General features: G+C 38.3%; 1 protein-coding gene across 1 annotated transcript in view; it reads left to right on the top strand.

The window, feature by feature from the left end:
• EMC2 (ER membrane protein complex subunit 2) overlaps window positions 1–16,732 on the top strand; it is a 57,108-nt gene that overhangs the window by 24,775 nt on the left and 15,601 nt on the right. Inside the window, exons 4-7 of the mRNA XM_053246914.1 lie at window positions 6,068–6,153; window positions 7,741–7,798; window positions 15,327–15,412; window positions 15,553–15,612. Coding sequence (XP_053102889.1) covers window positions 6,068–6,153; window positions 7,741–7,798; window positions 15,327–15,412; window positions 15,553–15,612 — 290 coding nt within the window. The remainder of the gene's footprint in view (window positions 1–6,067; window positions 6,154–7,740; window positions 7,799–15,326; window positions 15,413–15,552; window positions 15,613–16,732) is intronic.

Raw genomic sequence — 16,732 nt, forward strand, 5'->3', positions numbered from 1 at the left:
ATAGTGGCCTACCAGATGCCTCTGAAAAGTGCACAGGCAAGAGGGGAGGGCATGCCCTCACTTTTCTGTTGCTCCCCTGCAATTGGTACTCAGAGGCATCTTGTCTCTGAGGCTGGAAGTGGCCTAAAGCCCTCAGACTAGTAGCCATTGATAGACATGTCCCCCATGAATTTGGCTAAGCCCCTTTTAAAGCTGTCCAAGCTGGTGGCCATCACCACGTCCTGTGGCAGAGAATCCCATAGATTATGTGCTGTGTGAAAAAGTACTACCTTTTGATGGTTCTAAATTTCCTGGCCTTCAATTTCATGGGAATATTGTTAATATGGTACAAGCAACTTATCTAATTCTGATACTTCAAATATGATTTGAACTTGCATAAAGTGTGATACAGTTTAGGTATTCAGGAAATCATATCAATATAACCCAACAAAAAGAATGTAGTGATGGCATAGCAGCTGTGCGTCAAGCAGGGAGTGGAGTTTTTAACAGAAAATGAGAAACATCTTACCTTATTTGGTAGTACATCATTTTACCCGCATCATATTTGTCTTCAGTAGAAATCTTTTTCTTACAGAATGCTAATTTTTTATGTTTTAGTTTAATGATTTCTACTCTGCCTTTCTCAGTGTTTTTTTAAAGACACATGGCAGCTTATAAGGAACAAAAATGGTAAAGCAATATCAACTATCTAAAATAATTCATAGTTTATTAAGATTCATGCTTCTGTGAATGGAGTTCAGTTGAACTGAATTGAATTGAGTTCAAATTGTCCTGAAACTCCAACTCAAGTAAGATTTCCCCCTCCATGGACTCCATCTTCAATAAAATAAGAGTGGTTTCTACATTCTATACTTAGTTCTTTAGTGTAAAGATTGGCTTGCAAAAAAGCATCTAATTTTTTAGAGAACAGAAGTAAAAGCTAATCAGGTAGTTAATTATATTAGTCTCTAACTGCTTAATTAACCCAACTAATCTCCAGCCATTGCAACACTGACAAGTGTTTACTTATGCAGTGAATGTTGACTGGCACTCTCTGAAATGGTGAACACATCCTTTTTCTACAAAGTAGTCTACATTGTGGAAGACAGAACAGAATTCCTGTTGCTCAAACTTTGCCAACATTTGTGAGACCAAAATAAGGAAAGTGTTGAGAAACTCCACATTCTGTGCTGAGACTTATTTGCACAGTTTTAGCAAACTATCATATGTTGATTTGTGCACATTGGTTCTCATATAAACAAGCAAAGCACCAGTGCTTCCAACAGGGTGTTAGTGCTGTTGCTGTGTTCTGTAATAAGGCAGTGTGCTCGCCCAGTGAGAGGGCATCTTTTGCTGTTTTCCCTTGTCCACCAGAAGTGGTCCTGGAAGTAGGTCCCTGAGGACAGCATGACCCTCAGGAACCTTCTAGGGACAACGGGGATTGACAAAAAATGCTCCCTCCTTGCCTAGACAAACAACAAAGCACAGTTGCTACTAAAGGCAGCTCAGCCATTTTTTGCTTGCAGAAGACCTTTTTATATCACAGAAATGAATTCCCCAAAAGCCTTTCCAATATTACTTGTCACTAAAAGAAATATGTCCATTTTATCCCCAGATTTGTTGATAAACAGGCCATTCCTCTGAAGCAAAATAGCTATCTTAACAATGTTTGCTACTTTGAGAAGCTCTTCCATAATTGTAGAAACAAGCTTACAATATCGAGCAGCTTTGGCTGCAACCAAAACTTCCTCTCAGTTTTACCACCCTTGATCCTCAGTCTCCAAAATATGTAACACAGAAATATGCAGTTCAAATTTTAAGCTTTGCCCTGCTGTTTGAAAAACTAACCTTATCCATTTGAGACCAATTGGTTTTAATATATGGATACTGCCACCATATATGGAAAAACGTTCAGTCATGTTGGCACTTTCTTGCATAACGTTTTTAGACATTTTCAGCACTTGATTCCAATTACTTTTTCCACATATTGGATTGAAAATCATACGAGAAAGTGGGAATGAGATATCTGGGCAGAAAGACAGACTGGGCAAGGTACTTATGGTGAAGGTTTAGACTCCTTGAATAAACAAGTTTTTTAAAAAAAGTCAAAACCCTTGATTCTAGAAGCCCCATTTGGTAGAAAGGAAAAACTGCAGCCAGATTTGGCTACAATCTCTGCCTTGGTCATACTGAGACTTTGTAACTGCTGTACTCATTATGTGGGACTACCCTTGAAGATTGTTCAAAAGTTTCAGCTAGTCCAGAATGCTATGTCTGGACTCCTGTCAGGAGCCCAGTATAGGGAACATGTGAACACTGTTGTCTTTGCCATCCAGTTAGTTCCCAGGCCCAATTCAAGTGGCAGGTCATTATCTTTAAAGCCCTTGGCGCCAGAGTACCAAAAGAAGTGCCTCCTCAGAGAGTGTTTGGAAGTACAAAGATCTAGTGGTTCCTTGTTCCAGGTCCCATGTGCTTCAGAGATACATTTGGTGGCGACCCAAGGCAGGTCCTTTCAGTGATGATGCCCAGATTGTGGAACTCCCCCTCACAAGAGGCTTGTCGGGCTTGTGCAGTGGCCTCCTTTTCCTGTCAGATGCAAACCTAATCTATTTATTGTTTTCAACATAGGTTCCACTTTGAATACACAAATAGAAAAGTGGTCTAGAAATTTTCAATAAAGTATTCCCAGCCTTTTATGTAAGCCTCGAAGGTTAGACTTCTGGTGTTGGTTTTCCCCCAGTGTGAGCTCAGAGGGCAACCAAGGGGGCCTGAATTACCTTCCTTATGAGGCAAAGCTACAACATTTGGGCCTTTTTAGTTTGGAAAAGAGGTGACTGCAGGAGGACATGATAGAGGTGTATAAAATTATGTATGGAGTAGAGAAAGTGGACAGAGAAAATGTTCTCCCTCTCACAGCACTAGAACCAGGGGTCATCCCATGACACTGAAGACCAGGAAATTTAGGACTGACAAAAGGAAATACTTATTTCACCCAGCGTATAATTAACCTATGGAATTCTTTGCCATGGGATGTGGTGATGGCCACTAGCTTGGATGGTATTAGAAGGGGCTTGGACAAATTCATAGAGTTCAGGTCTATCGATGGCTACTGGTCTGGTGACTTTGGGCCACCTCCAGCCTCAGAGGCAAGATGCCTTTAAATACTAGTTGCAGGGGAGCAACAGCAAGAAGAGAGAGGGCATGCCCTCACCTCTTGCCTGTGGGCTTCTCAGAGGAATCTGGTGGGCTACTGTGTGAAACAAGGTTCTGAACTAGATAATCCTTGGGCCTGATCCATCAGGGCTGTACTTATGATCATATTCTCTGAAATCTGCAGATAACAATTTCTAGACTATATTAGCTATGATGTTATGTAATTTTGTGACATGGTTGTAGTAATGCAGATTACATTTTAGGGCAGGGCTTGACAAATCCCAGGCACCAGAGAGCCATTGTGCCTAGAAGTTTAACTGTGGTGCCTAGACTAGGATATTCAGAAGCCAAATGGTTAAACAGTTTATATGGTAGGAGCAACAACTCTTGAATTCTCTGTTCAAAAGAAGCAAACAAAAATGATTATTCATGTGAAAATACAGAGAAATGGAGAATCTTTGCATCAGTACTTTCCCTGTTTAGATTTATATTTTGGAAAGGAACCAATCAACAAGTTTAAACCTGTGATTTTTTTAATAATACTAATAATTACAGCAACAGTTTTAAGTGTGAACTTCTGCCCCCAAAGTGTCCTATAAGAAACTCAGCATGATCCATGCAGTATATAACTACTTGGTTTTCACACTGCAATTTAAAAGCTTAATGAAAACTTCAGATTTTTATTTGTCCACGTACTTAACTGAAAGTCACTCAAACTAGCCATAATTTTGACTGGCCTTTTGCCACAGCTGCACACACCAGATTCTAAAGCAGTGTTCGCACTCTTAAGGTCTTGGCTGTAAGAAAACTTTGCAAATGGGAGGCCTCCATTGTGAGGCAGTGGTTACAAGTGAGGTGTGTTAGGAGACCTTCCCCTAGCTGTTGATCTGAACATTTGGTGGTCTTAGGACTGTTTCTTCCACCACCTTGTATAAGAAAGTCTTGTTATCAAGCTTAAGCACAACACATGGCTTTAGTGAAATCACCTGCAGTACCTTTGTGTGAGAAGATGGGAGTGTTATTTTCTTTGCCTTATGTAGGTTCAATTATGCGCTCTCTCACAGTTTTCTTTCAATTCTAGTATTTTCTTTCCATGTGTTTCATTTTTTCTCTTTAAATGAAAGAATAGAAGCAAGGGGTCTGGGAATCTGGTAGAGTTGGGGTTGCCTCAGTTAAATGTAATTTATGTAGGGGCTGCAAGACTGTAGACTCTGGGTCTGTATGATTAATGATCAATACATCATTCTGAGCACTGAAAATTTAAACAACAAAATAGATATGAAATAAGGCCAGTGGGCTGGTTTCTAAGATGCACTTTTAATCTTAATTCCTACTGCTGAAAATTTGATTCATGCTTTGATTTTCTTTGATCACTGGCTGACATACTGTGGAAAATTACTCAAAGTAATCCCATTGAAACTAAAAGGACAAGTTAAGAAATCCTTTTAATTTCAATGGGACTGCTCTGAGTAATTTTACTCAGTATGCCAGCCAGTATCTTCTTAGCCTGCCTTTGTCACACCATGATCACTGGCTGACATACTGAGGAAAACTCAGTAAGACTTTAGAGTAACTCCTGGGTAATCCTATTGAGTAACTTAGTCTGGATTTTGGTTACTATATCCAAAACAGTGCTGTTGATCTTATCTATCTTGGCTGCCACGCTGTTAAGCCTCTAGTCTGAAGTCATTTAGCTGAATTGTCAGGAGAGACAAACCAATTTCCTGACCGGCTTCTCTGAGGAGCACTGTCCCAATGAAATACTACAGATAAAACTGGGGATGGCCACTTGAATTGCAGAGGAGGGTTAATGGGAAGGGATGGAGGAGAAGCATTGATGGAGGCTCACCTAGTCACTCAGCCATTAGGTGACCCATACCATAGGACTACTGTTGAAGAATGAAGTGTCTCAGTTTCTTGTATCAGCATTCCTTTTTACATTTCAAGATTTTGTTGTGATCAGATCTAATTTGAGATCTTAATTATCTGACCAGTCTCACTCATTCTAAAAGGTCCTGTTCTCTCAGTCAACTTCATTTTTCTGTGATGCTTGGCTATTTATTTATTTATTTATTTGACATATTTATATCCCTCCCAAAACTTATGTCTCTTGGTTCACAATAAAATACAAATTACAAGAAAATAAAAAGGAGAAAATCACAATAATTTAAACCGTGTTAAAAACCATCAAAACAGCATCTAATTAAAAGCCTGGGTGAACAAATATGTCTTGACTTCCTTTTTAAAAGTTGTCAGAGATAGTGAAGCTCTTATTCCAGCTGGGAGCATATTCCAGAGCAACGGGGCAGAAATAGAGAAGGCCCGTCCATATTTTCCATATAGACCTTCTTACAGAATATTTTGTAATACTACTTTCATATTTCCTGCTGCTGAAAATTTTGCTCCACTTTCTTCTGATTTCAGGAAATCATTCACTTTGAATTAGTTTTACATCTAAAAATCTCTACATTTGCCCTTGATACCCTTTTATTAACATATCTAATAAGCAACTGTTTGCTTTTAATCAAAAGTAGCAATCTAGGTTATAGATTTAGTCTGTTACCATCTTATTTTAATCTTCCTGCATCTTATAATTGTATCCACAGGAGTGCAAACTGCATTATTCAGCTGAAACTCAAAAGAATGGTTCTGTTTATAAGTCATAGGGTTGTTTGGGTTTTTTCCTCTTTTTTTAAGATAAGGACTACAGGATATTTTTGTAGCCTGAAATTTGGGTTCTGTGTGTGTCCTAGTATTTCTCAAAACATTGCTAAAGAAGTGTTGATATGGTACTTCGGGTTGTATTAAGAGAGGCCACTGCCAGATGAATCTCTTTTACAGTACTCAAACACTCAAATGTTGGTTTCCAACTTGAGAGAAAACTGTGTTCCTTACCTTCTTTTTCTTTCCCCCCTGTGGTGTTTAAAAAATATAGTTTTGCCTTCAAGAACTACGACGGCAATTCCCTGGGAGTCACAGAGTTAAGCGGTTAACTGGCATGCGATTTGAAGCCATGGAGAGGTAACGGAAATTTTAAAAAATATTTTCCAGACACAGCTTTAAAAAGAAAAACTTCTCCTGTAATCAAAATTGCTTGTAGGAGTGAATTTTGAGTATTTGATAATAAGCATTGTGATTGTCAGTCAAAGATAAACAGACTTTAGCCATCGTGGTCTGGTATTAGAGAATTTAATGCACATAAAATGTAACAAATTAAAAATGCGTATGTTGGAAATGATTTCTACATTTTAGCAACTTTATCTTGGATTTCAGTAGCATAATCCATATTTTAGGATGTCTTATGAAAGAAAATTGAAATATCTCATGGGGAAGGCTATGAATATTACATATGCTGCCCTTGTGAAGATTTGGTAATCCACAGTGGAATTTGGAGTCTTGTGGATTTGTGTTTCTAAAATAGTCTCTGTTTGTATAGAAATATTTTTTTGAAAATATCTACTTGTAGCATCTTAGAAGTTGAGATGAATACAACATTTGGCCTGGCATAGCTATGCTGGTTTTTATTTATTTAAAATATATATATTCCACCCCTCTAGTACAATGATGCTTGGGGCAACTCACAAGAGTGACAGATCACAATAAAACAACATGACAATGGAAGTAAACAAGCAGCAGAGTAGTATAAAATTGGATTAGAAACTGGAACCTCAATTAAATACACAGACAGCAAATAAAAATGCCAAGGTGTTTATAAAGAGGTCCTTGCTAATAATGCAACTTCTCTACTTGGGCCACAAAACCTGTTCAGATATTTCCAAAGAAGAGGGTGGGGTGAAAGAGAAGCTTACCAGTGTGGTTTCTGAAAGTCATCCCTGTAAGAAAACCTGGAAATGTATGTACAGGGAGCAAATTTGGGTTCATGTATGAAAGGAGTAGAGCAAAGTGCTGGTTGGAGTGTCTGGTGTGGCTGCTTGCTTTCATTGCAGCAGGCTGTAGCATGCCTTGCTCTAATGTTTCCTTTAATGTAAACATTAAATAAGCACTTGGAAAAGATTTGAATCTAGGATGTTTCCTGAAGGACCTACCTGCACACACAATTACCACACAAGGAAGAAGAGGCTGCTTATATTTGACATGAGCCCCTGATAATGATGAAGGGCCATACTTCAGTAGTTGAGTATTTGAATTGCGCATATAAAGTCCCAGCTTAAATCTTTGGCATTCCCAGTTATAGGATCTCTGGTCACTGGATTGCCTGAAAACTCACGAAGCCACTGATAATTAGATTAGGCCGGATTGGGCTATGGATTGCTGGTCTGATTTGTTCTATGGCTGCTTCTGTTGTTGTTATAGTCTTGATCAGAAAGTAAGCAAGTTATTGAACACAACTCTCCATCCAGCTTCAGTCACACAATTTCCCAGCCACTCTTGCAGAGCAGCTGATGGCCCCTGTTGCACCAGAATGCATATCCACCCTGTTCAGTGGGACTGGATTAGCACCATGAAGAAGCTGCACATGCATATCTGCATATTCTGGCAGTACGCATCTTTCTCTTGCTGGATTGGGTCAGAAGACTTTAAGCAGATGCAGTTGCTAGAGCTCTATAGAATTAACTTGTATGTTTTTCTTTTTGCATCTTGCACCAGGTATGATGATGCGATCCAACTTTATGACAGGATTTTACAAGAAGATTCTACTAATACTGTAAGTTGAATAGAAAAATAATGCTAGAGTTACATACTTTGTGTTAATATTCTAAAAGCCTTGTTTATAAGAATTTTTGCTTAGAATTCCAAACTGGGAAACATTTGACATAGTTAGTTCATTACATGCGGCACTGAACTGATATTAACATTTCTAGCTTAGATGCAGTAGAATGGTAAAATTGGTCCTCATTGAGCATGTAATCTAGATGCCAATAAATGTTATAGACGTCAGGAGGCAAATCAAAAGAATGATTTAGTGTGTTGTGTTCAACTCTTACTATGGTTCTAAGAGTCCAGTTCATAATTTTGAAATTTTTTCCATAAGAGTGGGAGTGGAAAGTGGATTGGCAGAGGTGGCTGAAATGTTCAGCAAACAGAAAAAGCTTTGCCAGGCTTCTCAGCTATGAGTATAACAGCTTCAAATTCCAAAGGAGATGAAGATCTTGTCCTTGCTAGTCACCTTCCCATGTGTCTTGCTCCATTTAATTTATTAGTCTTCTGTCTTGTAAAATGGTTAGAGAAGGCAACGCAGTACTATTTTCTTATCACCTGAAAAATATAGTAAGGCATATTCCCCATGCTCATTATACTGCATTGCCTACCATGACCATAATGGCTGACATACAGAGCACGGATGCACCAAGGCAGTGAGAATAACCTAATAGAACTTCCCAACTAACTGCACCAGTGGAGCAGGTAAGGGACAATTTTTGATACCCTATCCATCCCTAGGAAGCTCTCTGTGCTACTCAAAAATATGTCCCCATGGGTTGCTCAACCCTCAGGGACATATTTTGGTGACATAGTAGGCTTCCTGGGGAAGTGTTTCAGTCTTCATAGCTATGTTCTCAGATAATGAGAAGTGATTGAGGTGATACCTTTGTTGGACCAACTGTTGTTTTAAAATGCTAGAAGAAAGCTTTCTATTGAAAGGCCTAAATGATCAGAGAAAAAGGTGTGCGGTAGTGGTGACGGCGGCTGCAGCATGTTGTTTATATTGCATTTCTAGATTTAGGTTTATCCATATCTTGTTTTCTTCTAGAACAGAAAAGCAGATGCTAATGCAAGGCATTCTGTTAGAATTTTGCAGATGTGGCTTATGTTATAAAATTCTTCCGTACTTTGAGAAAAGATTGGAGCAGGGTAATTTTATCAGCTAAAAGCAATGGACCACACCCTTGCTATTTGGTAGTTTTGTTTTTTGGAACAGGTCAACTTGGATATGGTGAGCCAAATGTTGACAAAAAGCCAAAATCCTCTGCATGCATGCTAGATGTCATGCTGAATGAATTAGAAAACAAATGTTATCAAATGATTTAGATGAAAGTATTTATTTGACCAGTTGCTGTAGTAATAAACCTGCTTTTTTTTCTTTTTCTTTTTTTTTGAGGGGGGAAATTTCTGCTTCCGTACCGATCTCTGTGTAAGAACTATAGAAAGTTCATGTACAGACAGGCTACAAGATTGCAAGCATTGCATTTCTTCTCTGTGTGTGTCTGGCTTTTTGTATTTACTAGGTACAACAAACTGCAACCATTAATACCTAATACGGCATTGGGTTTTCTGGAAACCTTTTCAAGACAACACCATTCATAACATTGTGTCTAAATAGTTTTTACACTCTTTCTATTTGTTATGATTTCAATTCCTGGTGTTGCTCTTTCAATAACATTGTACTAACACATTCCAAATTTGCCAGACATTAATACTGAAAACACTCGATGTTGCAACAGAACAGCTGATTACTTGCATTTCTTACCATTCTAGAATCTGTGCAATATTGAGTGAAAGCCTATTTTCTTCAGGTTCAATCTTGTGTGCTAAAGAAAGTAAGTTAAGCAGAAAGTTTTGATAAATTGTCAGGTATGGGAGTTGTTTATATGTCATCTACCTGTTAATTATTTCCATGCGCACATGTGGCTGCTGTAGGAAAATAAATGCTTCATGGTTTTAAACTGAAACTATTGCTGAGTTTGTCTTGGCACTAACCAGAGCTTAAAGCAGTCTCTTCTGGTGTGCTGACACATGGAGTTGCTTAGATATATTAAACATTTTCTCTTGTTTGGCAAGTGAAGCATAGACTTTTGTTCACATAAGTCATGTAAAAATCACGCATTGCAGGAGCTGACAGTTTCAAACAGGAAAGATAGGGCCGCACCAGGATTGAAAACAACTTTAATATCCAACAGCTCTTTCCATTAGGGTACAGAGAGTTGTAAACTCTAGCTTATGTAATCAACAGTGCATCTTTGTGCCAGTCATTGTTGCATTCTGAAGCTTTGAAATGGAGATGGGGCAACCATCTTGATTTTTAAGAACTGCTAAGTGGATTTTTGTTCTTGTATGTAACACAAAAGGTGTTTTGAAAAGCTTAAATTTAAAATGCAACACTTAAAAGTCATAGTCCAGTTCCATGGAAAGACTCTGCAACCTTCACACTCGGTGAGAATTGGTTCTCAGCAGTGTGTTTTACACAAGTCTAGGTTTTGTTGTCTTCCATTAGCTTCAGCAGTTGAATCCTTGCCTTTCAGGCTCAAGCTCTTAAACAGTTTTCTACCTTGAAAAAAAAAATGCGGAACCTGATCTCTTTGAAACACCACTGCCTTTAGAGCATTCTCCGGAAAGTAATTGAATTGCTGGATGGAAACATAAGTTGAGTTATGAAACTGAATCATATTATGAGAAACTGAGCAAATGAGTGGAAATGGGTACTGTTTTATTCTACCACAGCTATTTGGTCTCCCATCTCTGTCTTCCTCAAGTATTCTGAACTTCTAGAACTAGATCATTATTGTATCAGGCTTCCTATCTGTAACATGTTTGAAGTCATTTTGGTTGCAGAGAGACACTTTCTGTGTTGTAATACTTGGTGTGAATTACTGAAACTTGACAAAAACATACTGTCTTTCTTTTTAAAAAGACAGACTTCAATAAAAGGAGACTTTAGCACTCAAGTTCTGAGTGTTTTCGAAAAGACAAAGTAAAGAGAACCTGTGAACAAATGGCTTTAAACAATAAGGAACAAATAAGGCCCTTTCCACACACCTCCCTGCATTTTTTAAAATTCAAGCACCTGATGACAGGGAGCTTCACGGACACCAAAATGGTCTAACACATTATTTTGGTAAAAAGCTGCCAATCGTCTGCTTTTCTTTTTGTTCCATTTGGTATAATTCATCATTCATGACTGATGGACAGAACTTAGAGCTTTGGCTGCTATAAAACAACAATGAAGTCAGCTCAACTGAATCCAGTTTTGGCAAGTAGGGGATTGCTGAGTTATTCTCTGTATCACACCATTTTAAAATCCTATCATTACTGTTAAATATTGCATGACTTTGAAGGAATCCTGCCTCTGTTGATGCTGTGCCTTTTGCAGGCTAGGGTCCAAGCACCATTGTGTTGAGGCAAATCGTGGCAGTGGCTGCTGCTGAGGTACTTGCGGAAACAAACCAACAATAGAGACCCAGTGTACAACACTAAGAATAAATGCAGCATCTACTTAAAGATGCGTTCTACAACAAGCCACCAAGTATATTTCAATTTGAACATATATCCATGAGTCTTCATCAAGTAGATACAAGGAGCTTGTATAATACATAGTCTTGATTCCTTAGATGAAGAATGAAATGCATTTGAGTTCATTTCTTCCATACAGGCATCTTCAGCTGTTTTGTTCAGTGGAGACTCTTAACTGGTTCTTGTTATCTTGAAGCATCTAGAGGGCCACTAGAACTTCTTTGGAGTGCAGCAAGTATCCTTGTTCTTGATTGTATGAGCTGTTGTGGCCATAGGATCACATCTTATTAGTCTTGTCCTTGAAAATTCAGAAAAAGTTAGAAGTCAATATGTATTGTTCTAATGAGTTGAGTTTGAATCCAAAGGTGGCAGTGGAGAAAAAAGCCTTCTGCTTGTGCAAGATAGGATTCCCGAGTTCTATCCATTCTTTCTACAGCCCACTGTGCTTCCTGAAAAGCTACTCCTGAGGGTTGTGGGGGCCCTCTGGAACAGCATGGGATGTGGGACAGTCATCTGTAGTGGGTGCAGGATGGGTGAAGATAGGACCCCTACTTTGAGCGAGTGGAAGCGCTTTCTGCTTGAGCTCTTAGATCCAAGCCATAGTCTTCACTTGAAAAAGCTGAACAATGTTAATTTTGTGCTTCAAGTCAAGTTTTCACATTTTCTGGGATTTTTTTAATAACAAAAGAAATCCAAAATGTGGCAGACTTCCTTTTCATGAGAGAGTAATCAACTTCAAATCCATCTCCTGATAAAAGCTCTTTCCAAACTGTATGTTAGTCTCTTGCTAACCAAATGCAGAAGTTGACAAATGTTCAAATCCTCACTTTGCTTTGAGTCTGCTTAATGCTAATTAAAAAAAAATTATGACAAATGGAGGATTAGTTCTTGAGCCAAATTGGGTATTATTAGCCTTTAAAAAAAGAATAGCTTGGAATGGTTCATTGTATAATAAAGAAATATGGGACATACTAAGGCTCCTTGGCTCATTTGATACCGATTATAGCATAAGTGTTTCTTTAAGATGACATATATCTTTCCATTAAGAATGGTGGCTTTGCAGAGCCAGCCAGTAATCTCTATAGGGTTTTGTTCCAAATGCTGGGAAATGGATAGGAGGAAATTCCATGTCACCAGTTCTGCATGGTCAAGCAAAACGGATCTGGTTTCAGGCACACACATTTTTGACCAGGTCCTGAAATTCGTTTTGAATGGAATGGGGGTTGGGATCATCTTGTATATCAAGCTGGTTCTCAAGCATCTCTTGTTTTGAGAAGAATTCCAAATACCTTTGCAGATGCATTCTAGCCTAGCTATTGAAATGAATCATTTCTGACTGACCTACCCATCACGTCAACAATACTATTGGAGGGGCAGGCTACTGGTTGCACTTTTTGAATGAAATATTCCCTAAATCAGCTGCAATACAAATAGAGATAAATGATCTTTCTTACATCTAGTTGTTCTGACTTACAATAAATGCATTTGGATTTTTCTGTAAGGGCAAGCAGTAGAAGAGAACATTTCATATAGCAGGACAGAAATAAGTTTTTCTTAAAATAATTGTGTGATAGACTTCATTCTCTTTCATTGTTGATGGAGAAACAACATGCAAATTTCTGTAGGTCCTAAAATGATTGTGAAGCTCTAGTTATCCTGAAAAGAGATGATCACTAAACGCTGGAGTAAGTTTGCTTAATGAGTTGGATCATAAGATCTTCCTAACTTAATAAGTTTAACCTTACAGTCTGCCCAACTCTAAAATAGTTTCCAGTATTAATCTTTAAATTGGACCATAAGTTTGAATAGAAGTTTATAGTTGAGTGCTTAATTTCAGCTGATTCATACATTATAATTTCTTACCAAAAGCTTAATTGCCATCTGGGTAAAAGTGTCTGTACTATAATATATATGGTGTGTGTGTGTGTGTGTGTGTGTGTGTGTGTGTGTGTGTGTGTGTTAGATGGATTGTGCAATGGCTACCTAAACTTGGTACTCCCATTGCTTTGTTGTAGCCATGCCTTTTGCAACACAGTGATTACATTTCTGTTTGGAAATATCAATTTATAAAGCATTTACTCAATACTAGTAAATGGAACCATTAAAAATTTGGGTTCAATTTTGGATCAAGTTCATCAGTATTTTTTAAGATGCTAACTTATTTTTTTAAAAATTCATGCAAAATCAATATCAAACTTGCTTTCAATGTAACGCTAAAATGATATTTTTGTAACTTGCTAGAGGAAAATATTTCTGTTTTGTATGTGACACCTCCCCCTCCCCAAGATTCTGAATGAAAAGCAGGGGGGGGGGTGTCCTTTATTAAAAGCCAGGCAAATAAAGCATTAATCAAGCTCAGTGTCTTGATTGTTGAACCCCTTTATTTGAACCACATTTTGTGTTGCAGAGTTCAAAGCAACCAAGATATTTTTAGATTCAATTTTGGTTTGATTCCCTGGTCAATATTTAAAGCCACCTTTTATCTAATACTGTGAGTGTCCCTCCCTTCAGCGAGGAGTTGATGGATGCTACTAGAAGATGGGCACAACCATGTTATGTGGTAATACAGTTTGCCTGTAGCTAGTCAAGGCTTAGGACTGCCTTGAATCCCACATGCATTCCTGACTTAGGCAGTCCCAAGCCTTGACTAGTTATAGGCAAACTATATTACCAGTAAGCCACATAACATGGTTTGTTGAAAGAGAGAAGGTGGTTGAACACATTTGGGTATTCTAACTGTAAACTGGCACCTATAATGGGTTATAGATGCCTAGCTGTAGATTGTAGTACAACTTCCTCATAGCCTTGGCTTTTAGTCGGTAACGGAACTTCAGAGGAAAAAAGTATGAACACTTCATAAATGTGTGGAATTCAAGAAAGTTGCTTGATTGTAGCATAAGAAATTCCATATGTGGCTTAATACAGGTGACCTAACATATAGGTAGTACACGCTCTTGACCAAACCTTGCAGTCTTCTGATGTGATCGAATGTCTGCTAGGGGTTAGCACAAGATAACGATCAGTTTCTACATGCGCTCTAGAAAAAAGATATAATGTTTCCAACAGTCGAAGGATTAGGGGTCTGAATGGTTTCTGTTGTGTCTGAATACTGTGGCTTACAAATAGAGCAGCAGCCGTAGGAAAGTCTAACTCCAAACCATCTGAGGAGGCCCTTTCTGAAAGAATGGCATTCAGAGGTGGAAAGAAAGAACCCTTCTCATGGTGATGAACTGTCAGCTCTGTTGCTATAAAATTGTGGTGTGTGTGTTTTTTTTAAGTACAAGTTGGCTCAGTTATTTGGTCAATGGCTTCTGCTCCCAGACGGAGGTTGTTAGGGTGTGTCTCTTGATTTGTTTTCCATTTATGACATTGTTAATTTGACGGAACAGCTGCCAGATAACAGTTTACCTCTGCTAGAAACTGAAATTTTCCTAAAGCCTGTTAGGCTGCCAGGAATCTATGCACCACACTGCCCATCTTTTGTACTGTCACTGCAGCATGCAAACCCAAGTTTCTATTTTGCATAATGACACTTAAACAAATAAATTTTGGGTTCCTTTTTAAGACGACAGACAAGATCTTGGAAGCTTAGAGATATTTCTGCCACTACAGTGGCAATCGTTGCAGTGCAATGTTGTAATCTCCAATGACTGGCTATCCTTGAGGCATGGAGCACATGAATGATAGACTGGTGGACTCTGGGCTGGATCAAGATTAGGGTCCCCTGCAGCTTTGTAATTATCAGATTTGGCCAGTCACCTATTTGGATGAAATGATGCATACAGTTTGCACATGAAAAGTAAAACCCACGTAAAGCGATAGCAAGAAGAGTTCTTAAATCTCTCAGCAGGATGTCATAGGGTATATTTATAAACTGCAGCCAAGTAGTTGCTCTGCAGTGGAATTCCTCTGGCTTTGAGATAATAATTTGCACAGTCAAATTGCCTCCTTTTACAAAAACCCAGGGAATTATGAGCACATAATCCTCTGTTAACGTCAACCCACAGGCAGCAAGAAAGCGTAAGATTGCCATTCGAAAAGCCCAGGGGAAAAATGCAGAAGCCATTCGAGAGCTGAATGAGTATCTGGAACAGTGAGTGTTTTTATAAGAAAATGGATTGTGTTTTGCTATACTGATAAATCTTTTTTAATTAAAATGGAATTTACATTTGATTTACTCTTTCGCCTCCATGCTGTTCATTTGAAAGATTTTCTCTCTCTCCCTTTGTTTAGGTTTGTTGGGGACCAAGAAGCCTGGCATGAACTTGCAGAACTTTACATCAATGAACATGAGTAAGTTATTTGCAGAGCACAAAGGGCTGAAAGGGGTTTTTACGTGTAAGGAAGAGATCCTAATGACTTTTTTTTTTTTTTTGCCCTGAAGGTCTTTGTTGGAAAATACACAATTTCATTTTATTAGGACAAGCAACATATACATGTTTTCTACTGAGGCTGCCAATTTCCTTCCTTAACATTTATTTTAATTTAAGAAGCGTTTTTTAAAAAAATGATTTGGAAGAAATCTCACCTACTTATCAGAAACATTTTATTTAAATAGACACACAGCTTGGGTAGACAGGTTGTCAACATTATTTTGATTTTTGTGCTCCACGTATAAATGCTCAATATTTTAAGAAATTGTATGCATGAACTGCACTTCAACTTGAGGAGCTGCCCTCTGTGAGAAGACATATTAAAGACATGGGCTGAAAGCACACATTAGTGCTGCCTTAAGGAAGAAAATGCTGTAGCTTCAAAATAAGGGTATTTGGTCTCCTGGGTACAAGGTGCCACATAATGAAGAATGTTGAGTGTTGTAGGAACTTTCTTATTGGATATTCAATGTTTTTGTTAGCTTTTTATTGCTTTAGTGGCATGAGGAAATCCCAGTGTGAGTGGATTAGCTCAGAGCCTTAGTTCAAGTTTTCTAATATCGCAGCATTAATTCTGACCTTCATTCCAAGGCAAGTCATTGTGAGGTGGGTCTCTCTCCCCACCCCGCTGGTCTGTCTTTTTCATCCATGGCTTGAATTGTACCACGTTGTTTCCTTCCTTCCTTTTCAGAGCCTAGCAAAATAATGAGATTCTCTGCATTAGATTTCAAAAAGCAGCTCAGTTTCTCACAGCAAAGAAATAACACGGGTTCTTGTTGACCACAGAGCTCAACAGATAATTTTAGTGTCCAGATTTTTGATGTGTGTCAGAAAATAGGGTGGGAATAGCCTAATGTACGTGTGCAATATGCATAATAATATTCAGCGTAATACATATTTAAATAAATGATGGGCATATATGATCCAAGCAATTAAGCATGCTAAATCTCTTGTAAAAATAACAGCATCTTGTGGCATTTTGAGAACTAAACCTTTTTGATTGTAGTGTAAACTTTTGTGCTCTAGAACCAATTTTTAAG

Source organism: Hemicordylus capensis, chromosome 4 (genome assembly GCF_027244095.1).
Source record: "Hemicordylus capensis ecotype Gifberg chromosome 4, rHemCap1.1.pri, whole genome shotgun sequence".
NCBI classification, from domain to species: Eukaryota; Metazoa; Chordata; class Lepidosauria; order Squamata; family Cordylidae; genus Hemicordylus; species Hemicordylus capensis.